The 17,051-nt window shown below is 66.9% G+C and overlaps 1 protein-coding gene across 1 annotated transcript in view; it reads left to right on the plus strand.

The window, feature by feature from the left end:
* The first annotated feature begins 721 nt into the window (after positions 1 to 721).
* RASGRF1 (Ras protein specific guanine nucleotide releasing factor 1) overlaps positions 722 to 17,051 on the plus strand; it is a 32,064-nt gene continuing 15,734 nt past the window's right edge. The window contains exons 1-3 of the mRNA XM_041465033.1: positions 722 to 997; positions 14,502 to 14,608; positions 15,518 to 15,665. Coding sequence (XP_041320967.1) covers positions 722 to 997; positions 14,502 to 14,608; positions 15,518 to 15,665 — 531 coding nt within the window. The remainder of the gene's footprint in view (positions 998 to 14,501; positions 14,609 to 15,517; positions 15,666 to 17,051) is intronic.

Genomic DNA, 17,051 nt, shown 5'->3' on the forward strand with positions numbered 1-17,051 from the left:
CTCCCATCTGCTCTAGGGTCCCTCCCGGCCCGAGGCTCTGGCTATTCCTGGGGTCCCACGTGCCCAGGGATCCCCCTTGCTCTCGGGGTTCTGTGTCTGGAGCTGTCTCAGCTCTGGCTGTGCTGGGGGTCCCTCTCGGTCCGGGGCTCCAGCCGTGGGCAGGATTCCATGCGGGCCCGAGGGTCCCACACGGCGGGGGTCCCTTTCGGGCCGGGGGTCCCTGTCGGCCCGGGGCTCTCTCTCTGTGCGGGTTCCCTCTCGGCGCGGGGATCCCTGGCGGTGCGGAGCTGCCGGTGCCGGTGCTGGCGGCGGCCCCGGCATCCCGCGGCCCGGGGGCGGCCCCGGCGAGCGCAGCGCGGCGCGACCACCCCCGCAGCCGGCGGCAGGGAAGGAGGCACGGGAGAGCGGCAGCGAAGGAGGGCCGCGGCTCCGCTCGGCTCGGCGCGGCTCGGCGCGGCTCCGCTCGGCGCTGACGGTCCCCGGTGCCGCCGCCGTCACTCGCCCCGCCCGTCCGCGGCTCCGCGCGGCGGGTGCGGGACGCGGCGCTCACCGGCACAGCCGGGGCTCAGCGGGGCCGGGCCGCGGGATGAGCGCCCGGCGGCTCCCCGGGGGCAGCGGGGGCCGCTGATGCTGCGGGGACCGCGGGGTCTGCGGGGGCGGCGGGGGTGGCTCGGCGCGGCCCCGCCCGCGGCGGGGGCCATGTGAGCGCGGAGCCGGCAGGATGCAGAAGGGGATGCGGCTCAATGACGGGCACGTCGCCCACCTGGGGCTGCTGGCGAAGAAGGACGGGGCCCGGCGCGGATACCTGAGCAAGAGGAGCGCCGACAACACGAAATGGCACACCAAGTGGTTCGCGCTGCTCCAGAACATGCTCTTCTACTTCGAGACCGACTCCAGCTCCCGGCCCTCGGGGCTCTACCTGCTCGAGGGCTGCGTCTGCGACCGCGCGCCCTCCCCCAAGCCCCCCCTCTCGGCTAAGGACTCCCTGGAGAAGCAGGTGGGCGACACGGGGGGCCCGCGGAGGGGGAGGGAGGATGCCCCGCGGGGGTCCAGGCCCCCCACCCCCGGAGCTTCCGGCGCCCGTGACCTACCCCACGCGTGACCGGGGTGGGGAGGTGAGGATGAGGCCGGTCTGTGCGGGGGAAGGGGGACGATTCCCGGGGCTGCGGTGCCGGAGCAGCGGGCGGGTTCATTGTGGGGGTGTCGGGCTCTGCCCGGGGCACCCCCGCTCCCCCTCCCGTCTAATTAACGGCCGGTAATTAGCGCGGGGCTGCGGGGCGCCTCTCAGCGGCCGCGCTGGGCGCTGCAGAGCCCCGCGCCCCCCGCGTCCCCCCCGGCCCGGCGGGTTCGGGGCTCGGGTTCGGGGCTCGGGGCTCGGAGCAGCGGCCCCGGCGGGGCGGGGGCTCTGCGGGGCTCCCGTGGGGCGGCCCCGCTGTTTTCCAGACCCCGACTGCCCCTCCGTGCCCCGCGGTTTGCCCCGGCCCGGCGGTGAGAGCAGCTCAGGGGCTTGTTTTCAGGCGGATTTCACCCTGTTCCGCTCGCCACGTGTGCGCTTTGCACCTGCATCCCCATCCTGGCGGGCAAAAGCAGAGTGCGGGTCCCCCGAGCCCCCCGTTCTGGCGCTGGGCTCCGGTGTCCTTTGCCACCGCTGGCTGCGGGCGATCAGCGCGGAAACACCAAAGCCCTGCCAGAGCCGGGGACAATCCGGGTGTCCCCCAGCCCCAGGGCTGCTGCGTCCCAGCCGTGAGGACCGCAGCCCCTGACGGACCCCAAGGGTGGGCTTCTCCCACCGCCTGTGCCTTTCCCAACTGGGCATTCCAGGGTATTCCTGGAGCAGCACGGCATGGAGGCTGGCAGCCCCTGGCGTGTTTGTCTGGGGTGGTTTGCTGGAGCTGAGGGGGTGTGCCGCAGCAGCCAGGAGAGAGGGGATGGCACCAGGAGGGGGAGAAGGGCTGGCTCCCAGCTGAGGGGGCAAACCCCGATCCATCGCTTCCGAGCCACCCCCAGTCTCCTCAGCGGGGACAGGAGCCAGCTGCATTCACCCTCTGACCCCCTGGAGGTGTGTGGAGCGTGGACGTGTGCCCGTGGGTGGCACAGCGGCCCCGGGGCCCCTCGGTGAGAGCAGCGGGGGGGTCCCGGTACCGCCATCCCGGGCTGGGCACGGGCGGGAGGCTCCGCGCGTTTTGGGTCTGCTCTGCAGGGCTTGCATAATTACTGCCTGGCAGGCTCCGGGGAGGCGCCGGGAGTGCTGACTGCAGGATGGGGCCCCGGGGCACCCCTGGCACCCCGGGGCATGGGGCAGCGCGGGGGGAAACCAGCCCCTGATTCTGGCTATTCCTGGCACCTGGAAAACCCTGCCAAGAGAACCAGGCATGCAGCACCACTGCTCCCTGGCACATCCCCTCCCTCCTGGCTCGGAGCACAGGAATATTTCCTTGTGAAGAGGAAAATGCTGTGGTTTTTGCCCAGCTGGGGCTCCTTTCAGCCCAGCTGTGACGAGTGGCACCTCAGGGGCTGTGGTGGCGAGGGGGGTCTGTAGTGGCAGGGGGTCACACTGCTGTGGTGTCACTGCTGTCCCTTCAGAACAGACGTTGTGTGCTCCTAGTTCAGCTTCCATGAAGTTTACTAGCCAGGCTGCAATCTGTCCTCCTGGCCAGGCTGGAATCAAGCTGGGAATCGAGGCTCGGGGTCCTGTGTTTGGCTTTTCCACCCTGCAAACACCGTGGGGAGGCTGCCACAGCCCCTCTGCAGCTCCAAATGCCCCCAGAGTGCTGATGCTCGCTGAGCGAGGGGCTGCTGGCACAGGGAGCTCCTGCCGCGGCTGCGCGTGGATTTGCCGCGGTTCAGCGCCTGGCCTGGAATCCTGTGTAATTCCCGAGGCCGAGCGGGACTGGAAGCCGGAGCGCTGGATGCCCGCTGCTCTGCAAGCTAATTAATGGCCCGGGGATGAGATAAGCGGCGAATGTTGATGGTGCAGATCCGCAGCCCGGCGGGCGGGACGAGCAGGTGGCACACGGCTCTGGGCAGGGTCTGTGCCCCCACGCCAGGGAAAGCCTCTCCTGGGAGCCAGCCGTGCCAGCAGCCTCCAGAGGGAAGGTGCTGAGGAAATTTCCAGCACTGCCCGTGATCCCAATTAGCGGTGTGCTGAGGGTGTTTGTCTATCCGTGCGGTTCCAGCTCTGAGGACAGTAGAGCAGAGGAGCTCCAGGTTTGGATTCCTTCCTTGCTGGAGTGCAGCCTGACAGGTTCCCAGTCCTCTGCAAAGGACAAACTTTAAGAGGTGGGGCTTTCAAACCCCCCCTTTTAATGTACACGTGTTTTGCTGTGGGGGGATTTTTTCCCTGGAACACAGTGAATTTTAGCACTGGTATATGTGAGAATAAGGGAGCAAAGACATGTGGAAAACTGGAACCCCAAAGTGGGATTTGCTGCCTCTGGAAACTTTGTTTTGTTTTTCCAGAAATGAATTTTCCTTCCAACCATTTGGATGGGGAAGATAATTTCCTGCTGGGTGAGGTCAGGCTGTGGCCTGGGGCAGGGTCTGTGGGGTCGGGCTGGGGCTGGGGGCTGTGCCCTGGCTGCTCAGGGCAGCAGTGCTGGGAGCAGCAGGGCTGGCAGCCAGCCCCCTTTCCCCTGCTGTGGTGCCTGGGCCGTGGCACAGCCCAGCCCTGCTGCTCCCGGCCCCAGAGGTGTCAGAGATGGGATGTGCTCTCACGGGGTCTCCCCTCCCCTCCTGGGCAGGATGTGGGGTGCCCCAGGCGGGAGGGGCACGGCCAAGGTGAGATCCTGGTGGAGGAGCTGAGCAGGTGTGAGGTCCGGAGCTGATCCAAGCCCAAAGACACCCCAGTGTGGGTGAGGCCAGGAATTGCTTTTGGTTTGCTCCACAGATCCAGCCTGGAGCTGGATTTAGAGTCCCAGCATCACCAGGGCTGGAAAAGCCCTCTGAGCCCCAGCAGCTCCGAGACTGCCCCTGCAGCTGCGTGCCCCAGGTGCTGCATCCACACAGCTTTTGAGCATTTCCAGGGCTGGGGACTCCACAGTGCCCCGGGCAGCCAGGGCTGGCTCCAGAGCCGTATCCCAGTGCCACGGGCTGCTCCTGGGCAGGAGCCCTCAGACAGGGCCAGCGTGGTGCTGAGTCAGGCAGCGGAGCCCTTGGCCCCAGGCTCGGGAGCCGAGCTGTGTTCCCCAGCTGGGGCTGCTCCTGAGCACGCCCTGCCCGTGGATGGCATTTCCCTCCCCTCTCCAGAGCATTTTCCTGGGATGGGGCCATGGAGCACCGAGTTCAGCCTGCCCCGTGGCCCCCATCCCTGAGACACTGGCAGTCTGGAATATCTGGATGCCCTGAGGCCTGGCAGCAGCCCCTGCCAGCCCAGCAGTTCCAGCTGCCCCAGAGCCCAGCCCCAGGCCTGGTGGAGCCGTTCCTGGCAGTGCCAGAGCTGGGGCAGCGCTCCGAGGGGCAGCAGGGGGGCCACGGGACCCAGCCGTGCCCGTCCCTGCACGGGGGTCCCCCTTGGTACCCCCAGGGGGGCTGTGGAGGGGGCTCGGGGGGCCAGACCCCGTCAGTGCAGCAGGGCTGAGCAGGTCACCCCTGGGCATCCTGAGCAGGGAGCTCCCAGGCTGTTCCAAACTCCAGGACTGATGTCCCGAGCGCTGGATCCCGGATCCCAACAGCCGTCTGGGGCAGTGACAATTCTTCTCCCTCAATGTCATTCCAGGCAATCTGGTTTTCAGAGACTATAAACCACAATTTGTGGACTTAAACCTGAACTATTCCTCAGCATTGGGGTGACACTGGGTTTTTAATTAATTAGTGTATTGAGTGATGCCATGTGGGGATTTCTGAGTAAGGGAGATGCTCATAGTGTTGGTCCCAGCCATGCCTGCATCACTGGATAAAATCAGGGGGAAAATTGATTTATTTTAATTATTTTATGAATATTTCTGTGCATGACTCCAGAGCCTGCTCCACAAGGGTGATGCTCACCTCTAGTATCCATTTCCAAATATCCTGAAAGCCCATAGTGAAACAGAGAGGGGAAATTGCAGCCTCTGGGATATTTTTTCTTATTGTCAGCATGGAAATGAGCTGCTGGAGCATCCAACTCTGAGGTCCTGTTTTCCCAGAGCACATAGTATGTAGGTCAGGGATGTTAAAAGCTGCCATGGCTGGCTGTGGATTTTTAGACTCATCCATCCAGAGCAGGAAAATTCTCCTCCTCTTGCCCTTTGTGTCAGCTGGAATAACCATCAGCTTCACAAACAGGCGGGTGTGGATCTGCAGGGCGGGCAGTTCCGAGGGTGATGGGGCATCCCTGTGGGGGAAAACCCCCCGTGAGGCACAGCACAGCCAGGGAAGGGTGGCACTCACTGCTTTGGTGATGCTGGGGTGCCTCTCTCGTGGTCCCCCCAGGCTCACACGTGCAGTGACCAGTGCGGGGGTGCTGGGAGAGCGCCCACCCCCAGCCACAGCCACCCAAGGGCTCTGGTGGGTTGTTCAGGCTGAAAAAATGCCCTTCTGCAAATTCTAAAAAATTCCGTGAGAGGCTGATTTTATACTTTGGAAATAACGCGTCGCTTTAAAGCTCATTTGAATTTATTTCGGAGCCTTTGTGCACATCAGGGGCCTCGGGAACGCCGCCCCCCGCAGCCGGGGTGGCCCGGGGCAGCGGGGGACTGTCACCCGGCGGGGTCACGGGGCTGGGGGTGCCTCTGGAGGCGCTTTCACGTTCCCCTTGGTGACCTGGAGCGCTCCCGCGCCATTATTTCTGGCAGAATTGCTGTGAATTGCTGTGAATCCCCGAGGTGCGGGTGGCTGGGGGCTGCAGGGGCTGTGTGTCCTGCGGTGCCGGACGGACACACGGCCCGGGGTCCGGGGCTGTGCGGGCACCATGGGAACGGGGAGGATGGAAAACCCCGCGAGCAGGGATCCTCCAGGAGCCGCATCTGCTGTTCTGGCCAGCGCAGAGCGAGGAGGTTGGGGTGATCAGGGTCGGGTCCCGGGGCTGGGAGTTGTTGAGGTGATAAATGAACAAAAAAGGGGTGTGAGGAGAAGCAAAGCGCCGCTGTGGGCAGCTCTGCCCTGCCCCGGGCAGCACAAACTGCCCCAGGGACCCGAGCTGGGGCCGTGCTGGGGCTGGGGGCTCACACTGGTGCTCCCAGTGCCGGCAGCTGGCCTGTGCTGGCTCTGCCCGTGGGTCTGGCTCTGTCCGTGGGTCTGGCTCTGTCCGTGGGTCTGCTCCCATCTGTGGGTCTGCTCCCATCCGTGGGTCTGCTCCCATCCATGGGTCTGGCTCTGTCCTTGGGTCTGGCTCTGTCTGTGGGTCTGCTCCCATCCGTGGGTCTGGTTCCATCTGTGGGTCTGGCTCTGTCTGTGGGTCTGCTCCCATCTGTGGGTCTGCTCCCATCCGTGGGTCTGGCTCTGTCCGTAGGTCTGCTCCCATCCGTGGGTCTGGCTCTGTCTGTGGGTCTGGTCCCATCCGTGGGTGTGCTCCCATCCATGGGTCTGGTCCCATCCCTGGGTCTGAGTCTGGCTCTGTCTGTGGGTCTGGTCCCATCCCTGGGTCTGGTCCCATCTGTAGGTTTGTCTTTACCCGTGGGTCTGGTCCCATCCGTGGGTCTGGGCCCATCCGTGGGTCTGGGCCCATCCGTGGGTCTGGGCCCATCCGTGGGTCTGGGCCCATCCGTGGGTCTGGGCCCATCCGTGGGTCTGGGCCCATCCGTGGGTCTGGGCCCATCCGTGGGTCTGGGCCCATCCGTGGGTCTGGGCCCATCCGTGGGTCTGGGCCCATCCGTGGGTCTGGGCCCATCCGTGGGTCTGGGCCCATCCGTGGGTCTGGGCCCATCCGTGGGTCTGGGCCCATCCGTGGGTCTGGGCCCATCCGTGGGTCTGGGCCCATCCGTGGGTCTGGGCCCATCCGTGGGTCTGGGCCCATCCGTGGGTCTGGGCCCATCCGTGGGTCTGGGCCCATCCGTGGGTCTGGGCCCATCCGTGGGTCTGGGCCCATCCGTGGGTCTGGGCCCATCCGTGGGTCTGGGCCCATCCGTGGGTCTGGGCCCATCCGTGGGTCTGGGCCCATCCGTGGGTCTGGGCCCATCCGTGGGTCTGGGCCCATCCGTGGGTCTGGGCCCATCCGTGGGTCTGGGCCCATCCGTGGGTCTGGGCCCATCCGTGGGTCTGGGCCCATCCGTGGGTCTGGGCCCATCCGTGGGTCTGGGCCCATCCGTGGGTCTGGGCCCATCCGTGGGTCTGGGCCCATCCGTGGGTCTGGGCCCATCCGTGGGTCTGGGCCCATCCGTGGGTCTGGGCCCATCCGTGGGTCTGGGCCCATCCGTGGGTCTGGGCCCATCCGTGGGTCTGGGCCCATCCGTGGGTCTGGGCCCATCCGTGGGTCTGGGCCCATCCGTGGGTCTGGGCCCATCCGTGGGTCTGGGCCCATCCGTGGGTCTGGGCCCATCCGTGGGTCTGGGCCCATCCGTGGGTCTGGGCCCATCCGTGGGTCTGGGCCCATCCGTGGGTCTGGGCCCATCCGTGGGTCTGGGCCCATCCGTGGGTCTGGGCCCATCCGTGGGTCTGGGCCCATCCGTGGGTCTGGGCCCATCCGTGGGTCTGGGCCCATCCGTGGGTCTGGGCCCATCCGTGGGTCTGGGCCCATCCGTGGGTCTGGGCCCATCCGTGGGTCTGGGCCCATCCGTGGGTCTGGGCCCATCCGTGGGTCTGGGCCCATCCGTGGGTCTGGGCCCATCCGTGGGTCTGGGCCCATCCGTGGGTCTGGGCCCATCCGTGGGTCTGGGCCCATCCGTGGGTCTGGGCCCATCCGTGGGTCTGGGCCCATCCGTGGGTCTGGGCCCATCCGTGGGTCTGGGCCCATCCGTGGGTCTGGGCCCATCCGTGGGTCTGGGCCCATCCGTGGGTCTGGGCCCATCCGTGGGTCTGGGCCCATCCGTGGGTCTGGGCCCATCCGTGGGTCTGGGCCCATCCGTGGGTCTGGGCCCATCCGTGGGTCTGGGCCCATCCGTGGGTCTGGGCCCATCCGTGGGTCTGGGCCCATCCGTGGGTCTGGGCCCATCCGTGGGTCTGGGCCCATCCGTGGGTCTGGGCCCATCCGTGGGTCTGGGCCCATCCGTGGGTCTGGGCCCATCCGTGGGTCTGGGCCCATCCGTGGGTCTGGGCCCATCCGTGGGTCTGGGCCCATCCGTGGGTCTGGGCCCATCCGTGGGTCTGGGCCCATCCGTGGGTCTGGGCCCATCCGTGGGTCTGGGCCCATCCGTGGGTCTGGGCCCATCCGTGGGTCTGGGCCCATCCGTGGGTCTGGGCCCATCCGTGGGTCTGGGCCCATCCGTGGGTCTGGGCCCATCCGTGGGTCTGGGCCCATCCGTGGGTCTGGGCCCATCCGTGGGTCTGGGCCCATCCGTGGGTCTGGGCCCATCCGTGGGTCTGGGCCCATCCGTGGGTCTGGGCCCATCCGTGGGTCTGGGCCCATCCGTGGGTCTGGGCCCATCCGTGGGTCTGGGCCCATCCGTGGGTCTGGGCCCATCCGTGGGTCTGGGCCCATCCGTGGGTCTGGGCCCATCCGTGGGTCTGGGCCCATCCGTGGGTCTGGGCCCATCCGTGGGTCTGGGCCCATCCGTGGGTCTGGGCCCATCCGTGGGTCTGGGCCCATCCGTGGGTCTGGGCCCATCCGTGGGTCTGGGCCCATCCGTGGGTCTGGGCCCATCCGTGGGTCTGGGCCCATCCGTGGGTCTGGGCCCATCCGTGGGTCTGGGCCCATCCGTGGGTCTGGGCCCATCCGTGGGTCTGGGCCCATCCGTGGGTCTGGGCCCATCCGTGGGTCTGGGCCCATCCGTGGGTCTGGGCCCATCCGTGGGTCTGGGCCCATCCGTGGGTCTGGGCCCATCCGTGGGTCTGGGCCCATCCGTGGGTCTGGGCCCATCCGTGGGTCTGGGCCCATCCGTGGGTCTGGGCCCATCCGTGGGTCTGGGCCCATCCGTGGGTCTGGGCCCATCCGTGGGTCTGGGCCCATCCGTGGGTCTGGGCCCATCCGTGGGTCTGGGCCCATCCGTGGGTCTGGGCCCATCCGTGGGTCTGGGCCCATCCGTGGGTCTGGGCCCATCCGTGGGTCTGGGCCCATCCGTGGGTCTGGGCCCATCCGTGGGTCTGGGCCCATCCGTGGGTCTGGGCCCATCCGTGGGTCTGGGCCCATCCGTGGGTCTGGGCCCATCCGTGGGTCTGGGCCCATCCGTGGGTCTGGGCCCATCCGTGGGTCTGGGCCCATCCGTGGGTCTGGGCCCATCCGTGGGTCTGGGCCCATCCGTGGGTCTGGGCCCATCCGTGGGTCTGGGCCCATCCGTGGGTCTGGGCCCATCCGTGGGTCTGGGCCCATCCGTGGGTCTGGGCCCATCCGTGGGTCTGGGCCCATCCGTGGGTCTGGGCCCATCCGTGGGTCTGGGCCCATCCGTGGGTCTGGGCCCATCCGTGGGTCTGGGCCCATCCGTGGGTCTGGGCCCATCCGTGGGTCTGGGCCCATCCGTGGGTCTGGGCCCATCCGTGGGTCTGGGCCCATCCGTGGGTCTGGGCCCATCCGTGGGTCTGGGCCCATCCGTGGGTCTGGGCCCATCCGTGGGTCTGGGCCCATCCGTGGGTCTGGGCCCATCCGTGGGTCTGGGCCCATCCGTGGGTCTGGGCCCATCCGTGGGTCTGGGCCCATCCGTGGGTCTGGGCCCATCCGTGGGTCTGGGCCCATCCGTGGGTCTGGGCCCATCCGTGGGTCTGGGCCCATCCGTGGGTCTGGGCCCATCCGTGGGTCTGGGCCCATCCGTGGGTCTGGGCCCATCCGTGGGTCTGGGCCCATCCGTGGGTCTGGGCCCATCCGTGGGTCTGGGCCCATCCGTGGGTCTGGGCCCATCCGTGGGTCTGGGCCCATCCGTGGGTCTGGGCCCATCCGTGGGTCTGGGCCCATCCGTGGGTCTGGGCCCATCCGTGGGTCTGGGCCCATCCGTGGGTCTGGGCCCATCCGTGGGTCTGGGCCCATCCGTGGGTCTGGGCCCATCCGTGGGTCTGGGCCCATCCGTGGGTCTGGGCCCATCCGTGGGTCTGGGCCCATCCGTGGGTCTGGGCCCATCCGTGGGTCTGGGCCCATCCGTGGGTCTGGGCCCATCCGTGGGTCTGGGCCCATCCGTGGGTCTGGGCCCATCCGTGGGTCTGGGCCCATCCGTGGGTCTGGGCCCATCCGTGGGTCTGGGCCCATCCGTGGGTCTGGGCCCATCCGTGGGTCTGGGCCCATCCGTGGGTCTGGGCCCATCCGTGGGTCTGGGCCCATCCGTGGGTCTGGGCCCATCCGTGGGTCTGGGCCCATCCGTGGGTCTGGGCCCATCCGTGGGTCTGGGCCCATCCGTGGGTCTGGGCCCATCCGTGGGTCTGGGCCCATCCGTGGGTCTGGGCCCATCCGTGGGTCTGGGCCCATCCGTGGGTCTGGGCCCATCCGTGGGTCTGGGCCCATCCGTGGGTCTGGGCCCATCCGTGGGTCTGGGCCCATCCGTGGGTCTGGGCCCATCCGTGGGTCTGGGCCCATCCGTGGGTCTGGGCCCATCCGTGGGTCTGGGCCCATCCGTGGGTCTGGGCCCATCCGTGGGTCTGGGCCCATCCGTGGGTCTGGGCCCATCCGTGGGTCTGGGCCCATCCGTGGGTCTGGGCCCATCCGTGGGTCTGGGCCCATCCGTGGGTCTGGGCCCATCCGTGGGTCTGGGCCCATCCGTGGGTCTGGGCCCATCCGTGGGTCTGGGCCCATCCGTGGGTCTGGGCCCATCCGTGGGTCTGGGCCCATCCGTGGGTCTGGGCCCATCCGTGGGTCTGGGCCCATCCGTGGGTCTGGGCCCATCCGTGGGTCTGGGCCCATCCGTGGGTCTGGGCCCATCCGTGGGTCTGGGCCCATCCGTGGGTCTGGGCCCATCCGTGGGTCTGGGCCCATCCGTGGGTCTGGGCCCATCCGTGGGTCTGGGCCCATCCGTGGGTCTGGGCCCATCCGTGGGTCTGGGCCCATCCGTGGGTCTGGGCCCATCCGTGGGTCTGGGCCCATCCGTGGGTCTGGGCCCATCCGTGGGTCTGGGCCCATCCGTGGGTCTGGGCCCATCCGTGGGTCTGGGCCCATCCGTGGGTCTGGGCCCATCCGTGGGTCTGGGCCCATCCGTGGGTCTGGGCCCATCCGTGGGTCTGGGCCCATCCGTGGGTCTGGGCCCATCCGTGGGTCTGGGCCCATCCGTGGGTCTGGGCCCATCCGTGGGTCTGGGCCCATCCGTGGGTCTGGGCCCATCCGTGGGTCTGGGCCCATCCGTGGGTCTGGGCCCATCCGTGGGTCTGGGCCCATCCGTGGGTCTGGGCCCATCCGTGGGTCTGGGCCCATCCGTGGGTCTGGGCCCATCCGTGGGTCTGGGCCCATCCGTGGGTCTGGGCCCATCCGTGGGTCTGGGCCCATCCGTGGGTCTGGGCCCATCCGTGGGTCTGGGCCCATCCGTGGGTCTGGTCCCATCCCTGGGTCTGGCTCTGCCCATCCGTGGGTCTGGTCCCATTCCTGGGTCTGGCTCTGTCTGTGGGTCTGGTCCCATCCGTGGGTGTGCTCCCATCCATGGGTCTGGTCCCATCCCTGGGTCTGAGTCTGGCTCTGTCTGTGGGTCTGGTCCCATCCATGGGTCTGGTCCCATCCCTGGGTCTGGCTCTGTCCGTGGGTCTGGTCCCATCCGTGGGTCTGGCTCTGCCTGTGGGTCTGGCTCTGTCCGTGGGTCTGCTCCCATCCGTGGGTCTGGCTCTGCCCGTGTTTCCCATGCTCGGGGCACAGCGGTTGCTGGGAGCGCTCCCGGGCTGTTGGTGCGACGTGTCACTGCGATGGCAGAGAGGGATCATCTTTAGGCGGAGATAAAAGGTGGTGGGAGTTTTATTATTCAAATATAAAATAACTTCCTCCTTGCCAGCACGCTGCACTTCCTGGGAATTGTGTGGGGATAAACTGGAGCAGCACAGGGAGGGGGATGCTGGCAGGAGCGGGGCTGGGCTCACAGAGCAGCCCTGGCACAGAGCAGCCCTGCCCTGGGGGCTCACTCCCTCCCCGTGGGTTCTGCTGCCTCTGACAGAGTCCCAGGTGTGAGCTGGATCCCCCCTGATGTGCTGGGGGTGCCTCGAGTGGGTGCAGGGGGCAGAGGCAGTGGGGCAGACGGGCACCTCTCCAGGCCTCCTGCTCCAGGTGCCTGCCCCAGTTCCTGGGCTCTGCACCCCTTGTTTCACCCTGGACAACCCCGAGGCTTTCCCAGGGTGCTGGGGAGGTCAGGACGCTCCAACGCAGCCCGTGCTGTGGGCACAGGGCTCCCAGTGGTGCCCTCACCCACAGCAGCACAAAGGGCACCGTGCCATCCCCCGGGCACCCCGGGGTGTCTGCCAAGGACAGCCCAGGGCTCGCTATCTCCTGCCAGGCAGGGACTGCTCTGGGGGGCTCCTGGAGTGTCTCCCCGTGTTTCCAGTCCCAGGGGGCTCAGCCGAGCTCGGGCTGTTGGTGTTGGATCCTGGAGAGGGAATGGGCACACTGTGCTCTCGCTCCTGTGGCACTGGGAGCTGCCAGGAGCTACCCTGGCCCTCAAAGGGGCTCCCCCGCTCCTCGCTGGTGTTTAGGGGGCATTTCCAGCCTTGCCAGCCTGATGAGCTCCTCTTGATGCAGTTACAAGGGAAGGGATGCCAGGTGGGTGCAAAGCTGGGGTACAGAACACCCCCCACAGGGATCACAGGTGTTTGGTGAGTTTTCCCTCGGAGCTGCCTCTCTGGCAGTAAAAGCCTTTGGGAGCGGGAGGGAGGGAAAGGGGGTGGGATGCAAAGCTGGGGAGCTGCTGCAGCCCCAGAGGTGTCCTGCAGGCAGCCCCGGGGCTCTGGGCAGCCTGAGCGTGGCAGTGGAAGGGGTGATGGATGGATGGTGGTGTCTGACAGGGGTGTGTGATGGATGGTGGTGTTTGACATTGGGGATGGTCCATAAGGAGAAAGCTTGTCCACAGGACCAGCAGTGAAGGATCCTGCACTTAGAGGATCGGTGGCAGAATGAAGGAGCTGCATCCTCAGCAGGGCCCTGCAGCTGCTGCCCAAAGGTGGAAGCAGTTCCTGAAGGAGGGCCCTGCTGTGCCCCTGGGCAGCTCCCGGCCCCCTCTCCTCCCCTGCCGGACCCGGAGGGGCTGGGTGAGCTCCGAGGGTGACACCCCGAGCCCTGAGCCCTGGCTGGGCACAGGCTGGGGCTGCTGGCTCTGTCTGTGCTGCTGTGCCAGCTGTGCCCTGTCTCCCCGTCATGCCGGGCTCACCCTGTGTGCAGTCTGGGGGTCCTTGTCCCCAGCACCCCCGGGCCTGCTCGGGACAGGGGGGGAAGAGCCTTGTGGTGCCATCGGTGTTTCCGTGGCACGGCGGGGGCTGCCAGGCTGTGCTCCTTGGCTTTGAGGCAGTTTTCACCTGTGAATTCAGGTCCCTGATGAAACCCAGCAGAGGAGCAGATGATGTCAGGATGAGCTCGTTCCAGCGGGTTTGGTTTAGCCCGGTTATTCCGGGCAGTATCCAGCACTGCAGCGTGGTACCTGTTTCCTTGGAGACTGCAGGGAAGCAGAGGAGCGGCACAAACCCGGCGGCGGCGGCACCGCACACAATTAGCACAAACACTGGAAATGTCAAGGGAGGCTAAAAATAGCCCCGGGCCGCGGCCACCCCTCCGAGCCCCGGGAGGGGGACACGGGGACCCGGGCTGTGCTGCGGGGCTCCAGCCCTGCCCCGGGGGCCGGGATGGGGCAGGGAGCACAGCGCCAAGGAAGCCTCGAGGCTGGAAAACACCTCTGCGGCCATCAGGTCCCAGCATTAACCGTGGGCGCGGGTGGGATGCAGGTCCCGCTCAGCATCCCTGCATCTCTGCCCGTTCCCCAGGCGAGGGTGGCCCCAGGCTCAGCACTGCAGTGCCCTGGCCTTGCGTGGGTTTGGTGCATTTAGGTTTTCCTGGAGCTGGGTCTTTGCCCAGCAGGATTCCCCCTCGGATTTTCCTCGCCAGTGGCATGGCTGTGCTGAGGGCTCCTGGTGTTCCCAAAGGTGTTTATTTCAGTGACACAGCCTGGGGTGGGTCAGGTATTCATGTGGGTCAGGAAGTGCTTTCTGCCAGTCCTGTGCGGGGTGTCACTGTGTCCCCTGTGTGGGGTGTGACCGTGTCCCCTGTGCGGGGTGTGACCATGTCCCCTGTGGGGGGTGTCACCGTGCCCCCTGTGCAGGGTGTCACCGTGTCCCCTGTGCAGGGTGTGACCATGTCCCCTGTGCGGGGTGTCACCGTGACCGTGCCCCCTGTGCGGGGTGTCACTGTGCCCCCTGTGCGGGGTGCCACCGTGTCACCTGTGTGGGATGTCACCGTGCCCCCTGTGTGGGATGTCACCATGTCCCCTGTGCGGGGTGTCACTGTGACCGTGTCCCCTGTGCGGGGTGTCACCGTGCCCCCTGTGCTCCCCCCGCAGCACTACTTCACCGTTAACTTCAACCATGAGAACCAGAAGACCCTGGAGCTGAGGACCGAGGACGCCAAGGACTGTGACGAGTGGGTGGCAGCCATAGCTCACGCCAGGTGTGCCCCGTGCCCCGCGGGGTGGGGGGGGTCCAGGTGGAGCCGTGCTGAGGGGGGTTGGGGGGCAGGGTGAGCAGGACACTTCTGCCCCAGGCCCATGCTGGGGACCCTGAAGCTGAGTGGGGGCTGTGCTCAGTTCTCCCCCTGTCCCCGTTGCCATCCCAGTCCCGTGCCACCGGCCACCCTGGCACTGCCTGTCCCAGCCTGCAGCCAGAGGGATTCACCCTCAGGCTGAAAGGAAAGGGATTCTCCTGGGATGGCAAACCTGGTGAGCACAGGGATTGTCCAGGCTGCTGTGTGTGCCCTGGCAGTGCTGGCACAGCCAGCTGCCACGGAGAGCAGCCAGGAGCCAGCAGAGTGCAGGTGCCTCTGGGGAAGGACGAGAGGTAGAGCTGTGTGCAGGGAATGGGAGAAACAGCATCCCCTGCAGCCCCTGCCAGGAGCTGGGAATGGGACAAACGGCATCCAGGAGCAGGCAATGGGAGAAACAGCATCCCCTGCAGCCCCTGCCAGGAGCTGGGAATGGGACAAACAGCATTCCCTGCAGCCCCTGCCAGGAGCAGGGCTTCGTAGGAGCTTGTGCCACACGTGTCCTTCTTAAACTCTTGGAACGTGGCAGGTGACACAGGTTTGGCCACGGGTATTTAGGGGTCTTTTTGACTCCTGTGATTCCATCAAAGTTTGCTCTGTCCTTTCTGTTTGCCCCTTCGGGGAGCCCATGCCCGCCCAGAGGGTTCCTTTGGGAGCAGCAGCATTCCCAGCTGCAGGAGCTGCCCCAGGATCGCTGTCCTGCCGGGCTGTGAGCCGGGGCTGGGCAGGAGGAGCCCAAGCCCCATCCCCGGGGCTGGGGTCGTGCGGGGGCTCGGGCAGGCTCTGGGGGAGGGACGCTCACGGCCGTGTCTGCTGCAGCTACAGGAACCTGGCGACGGAGCACGAGGCGCTGATGCAGAAGTACCTCCATCTCCTGCAGATCGTGGAGACGGAGAAGACTGTTGCCAAGCAACTCCGGCAGCAGATCGAGGACGGGGAGATAGAGATCGAGCGCCTCAAGGCCGAGGTGAAGCGCCCGGCGCTGCCCCGTGCATGCACTGGCGCTCCTGGGCTGGCCCGTGGGGGACGGTGCCACCCCCGCGTGGGCAGGGTGTCACTGCTGCTGCGGTTCTGCTTCTCTTAGTGACACAGGGCTGGCCCTGCTCCCGCAGGAGGGCGAGGGCATCACCTCCCTAGGGATTTTCCAGCAAGGGGCTGTGGCTGTGCCCCCCCAGCGCTGAGCCTGTGGGGGCTCGGGAGGGTTCCTGGAAGCTGCTGCAGCATGGAAGGGTTCACTGCAGCATGGAAGGGTTCACTGCAGCATGGAAGGGTTCACTGCAGCCAGGAGCACTGGGGAGCAGGCTGGGGAGCTGGTGCTTGCCTCTTGTGGGAGAGGAAAGCAGTCTCTGTATCCCAGAATGCCAGGACGGCTGGGGTTGGAAGGGGTCTCACAGCCCGTCCTGTCCCACCCTGCCCTCTCCGCGTCCCCTCTGCAGCCCCCCCGGCAGCTGCAGGTCCCTCTGGGGCTGGGCTCCCAGAGCTGGGGCTCACCCGAGCGGGGCAGAGGGCACCTCGTGCTCCCCGGATCGCGGGGGTTGCTCCGTGCTGAGACCCCGAGCTGCTGCTGCGGGCTCAGCCCGGGGAGCCCCTGCCCGCAGCCTGCCCCGGAGCCCCGGCAGCAATTCCCTCCCTGGCGCCGGCTGCGGGAAGGGTGACACGGGGCCGGGTACGGCAGGCAGCAGCGAGGTGCACAGATGACTCAGCAGGCAGTGCCGAGGGACACGCGTGTCCCTGGGGCACCTGGAGGAGGAGGAGGAGGAAGCTCGGGGGAGGCCTGGCAGCGGGGGTGATGCTCCTGGCAGAGGGGGTGCTGGCAGTGGTACCCCCTTTTCCTGGCCATCCCCGTGCTGCCTGGCTCTGCTGGAGTGGGGTGGGCAGGGGGTACCCCGGGCAGCCCGGAGCCAGCGCTGCTGCCAGGCTCTCCTCGTGCCTGGCACGGCGTCGGGCAGCGGCCTCGGGGTGGGGGCAGCCAGGAGTGGGCTGGCAGGCTGGGGCCTTGTGCCAAACCAGTCAGAACCCCAGCATCGCCCCAGAAGGGGCATCTGAGGGGGCAGTGGGGGTGGTTTCGCCTGTCCTAGTGGTGGGCTTTTCCTTAAATTTTGAATTTTTGAGTTAAAATATGCAGGTTCATAACAATCCCTGATCATGTGTTGGGATGAACAACAGGCTCTAAAATCTCCTCTAACATCTGATCCATATAATGAAATGGGGGGAAACAGATGTGTAGAAGCTGGATCAGTGACCATGAGCCTGTGGCCACCAGCTCTGGCGTGTTCCTGCTTTTTCCAAACAGTCCAAACTCCACCATTTTTCCTCCTTTCTGTCCAAAATGGGACATCTTCCCCCTCCCCCC

The sequence above is a fragment of the Pyrgilauda ruficollis genome, unplaced genomic scaffold, assembly GCF_017590135.1.
Source record: "Pyrgilauda ruficollis isolate IOZ18807 unplaced genomic scaffold, ASM1759013v1 scaffold186, whole genome shotgun sequence".
NCBI classification, from domain to species: Eukaryota; Metazoa; Chordata; class Aves; order Passeriformes; family Passeridae; genus Pyrgilauda; species Pyrgilauda ruficollis.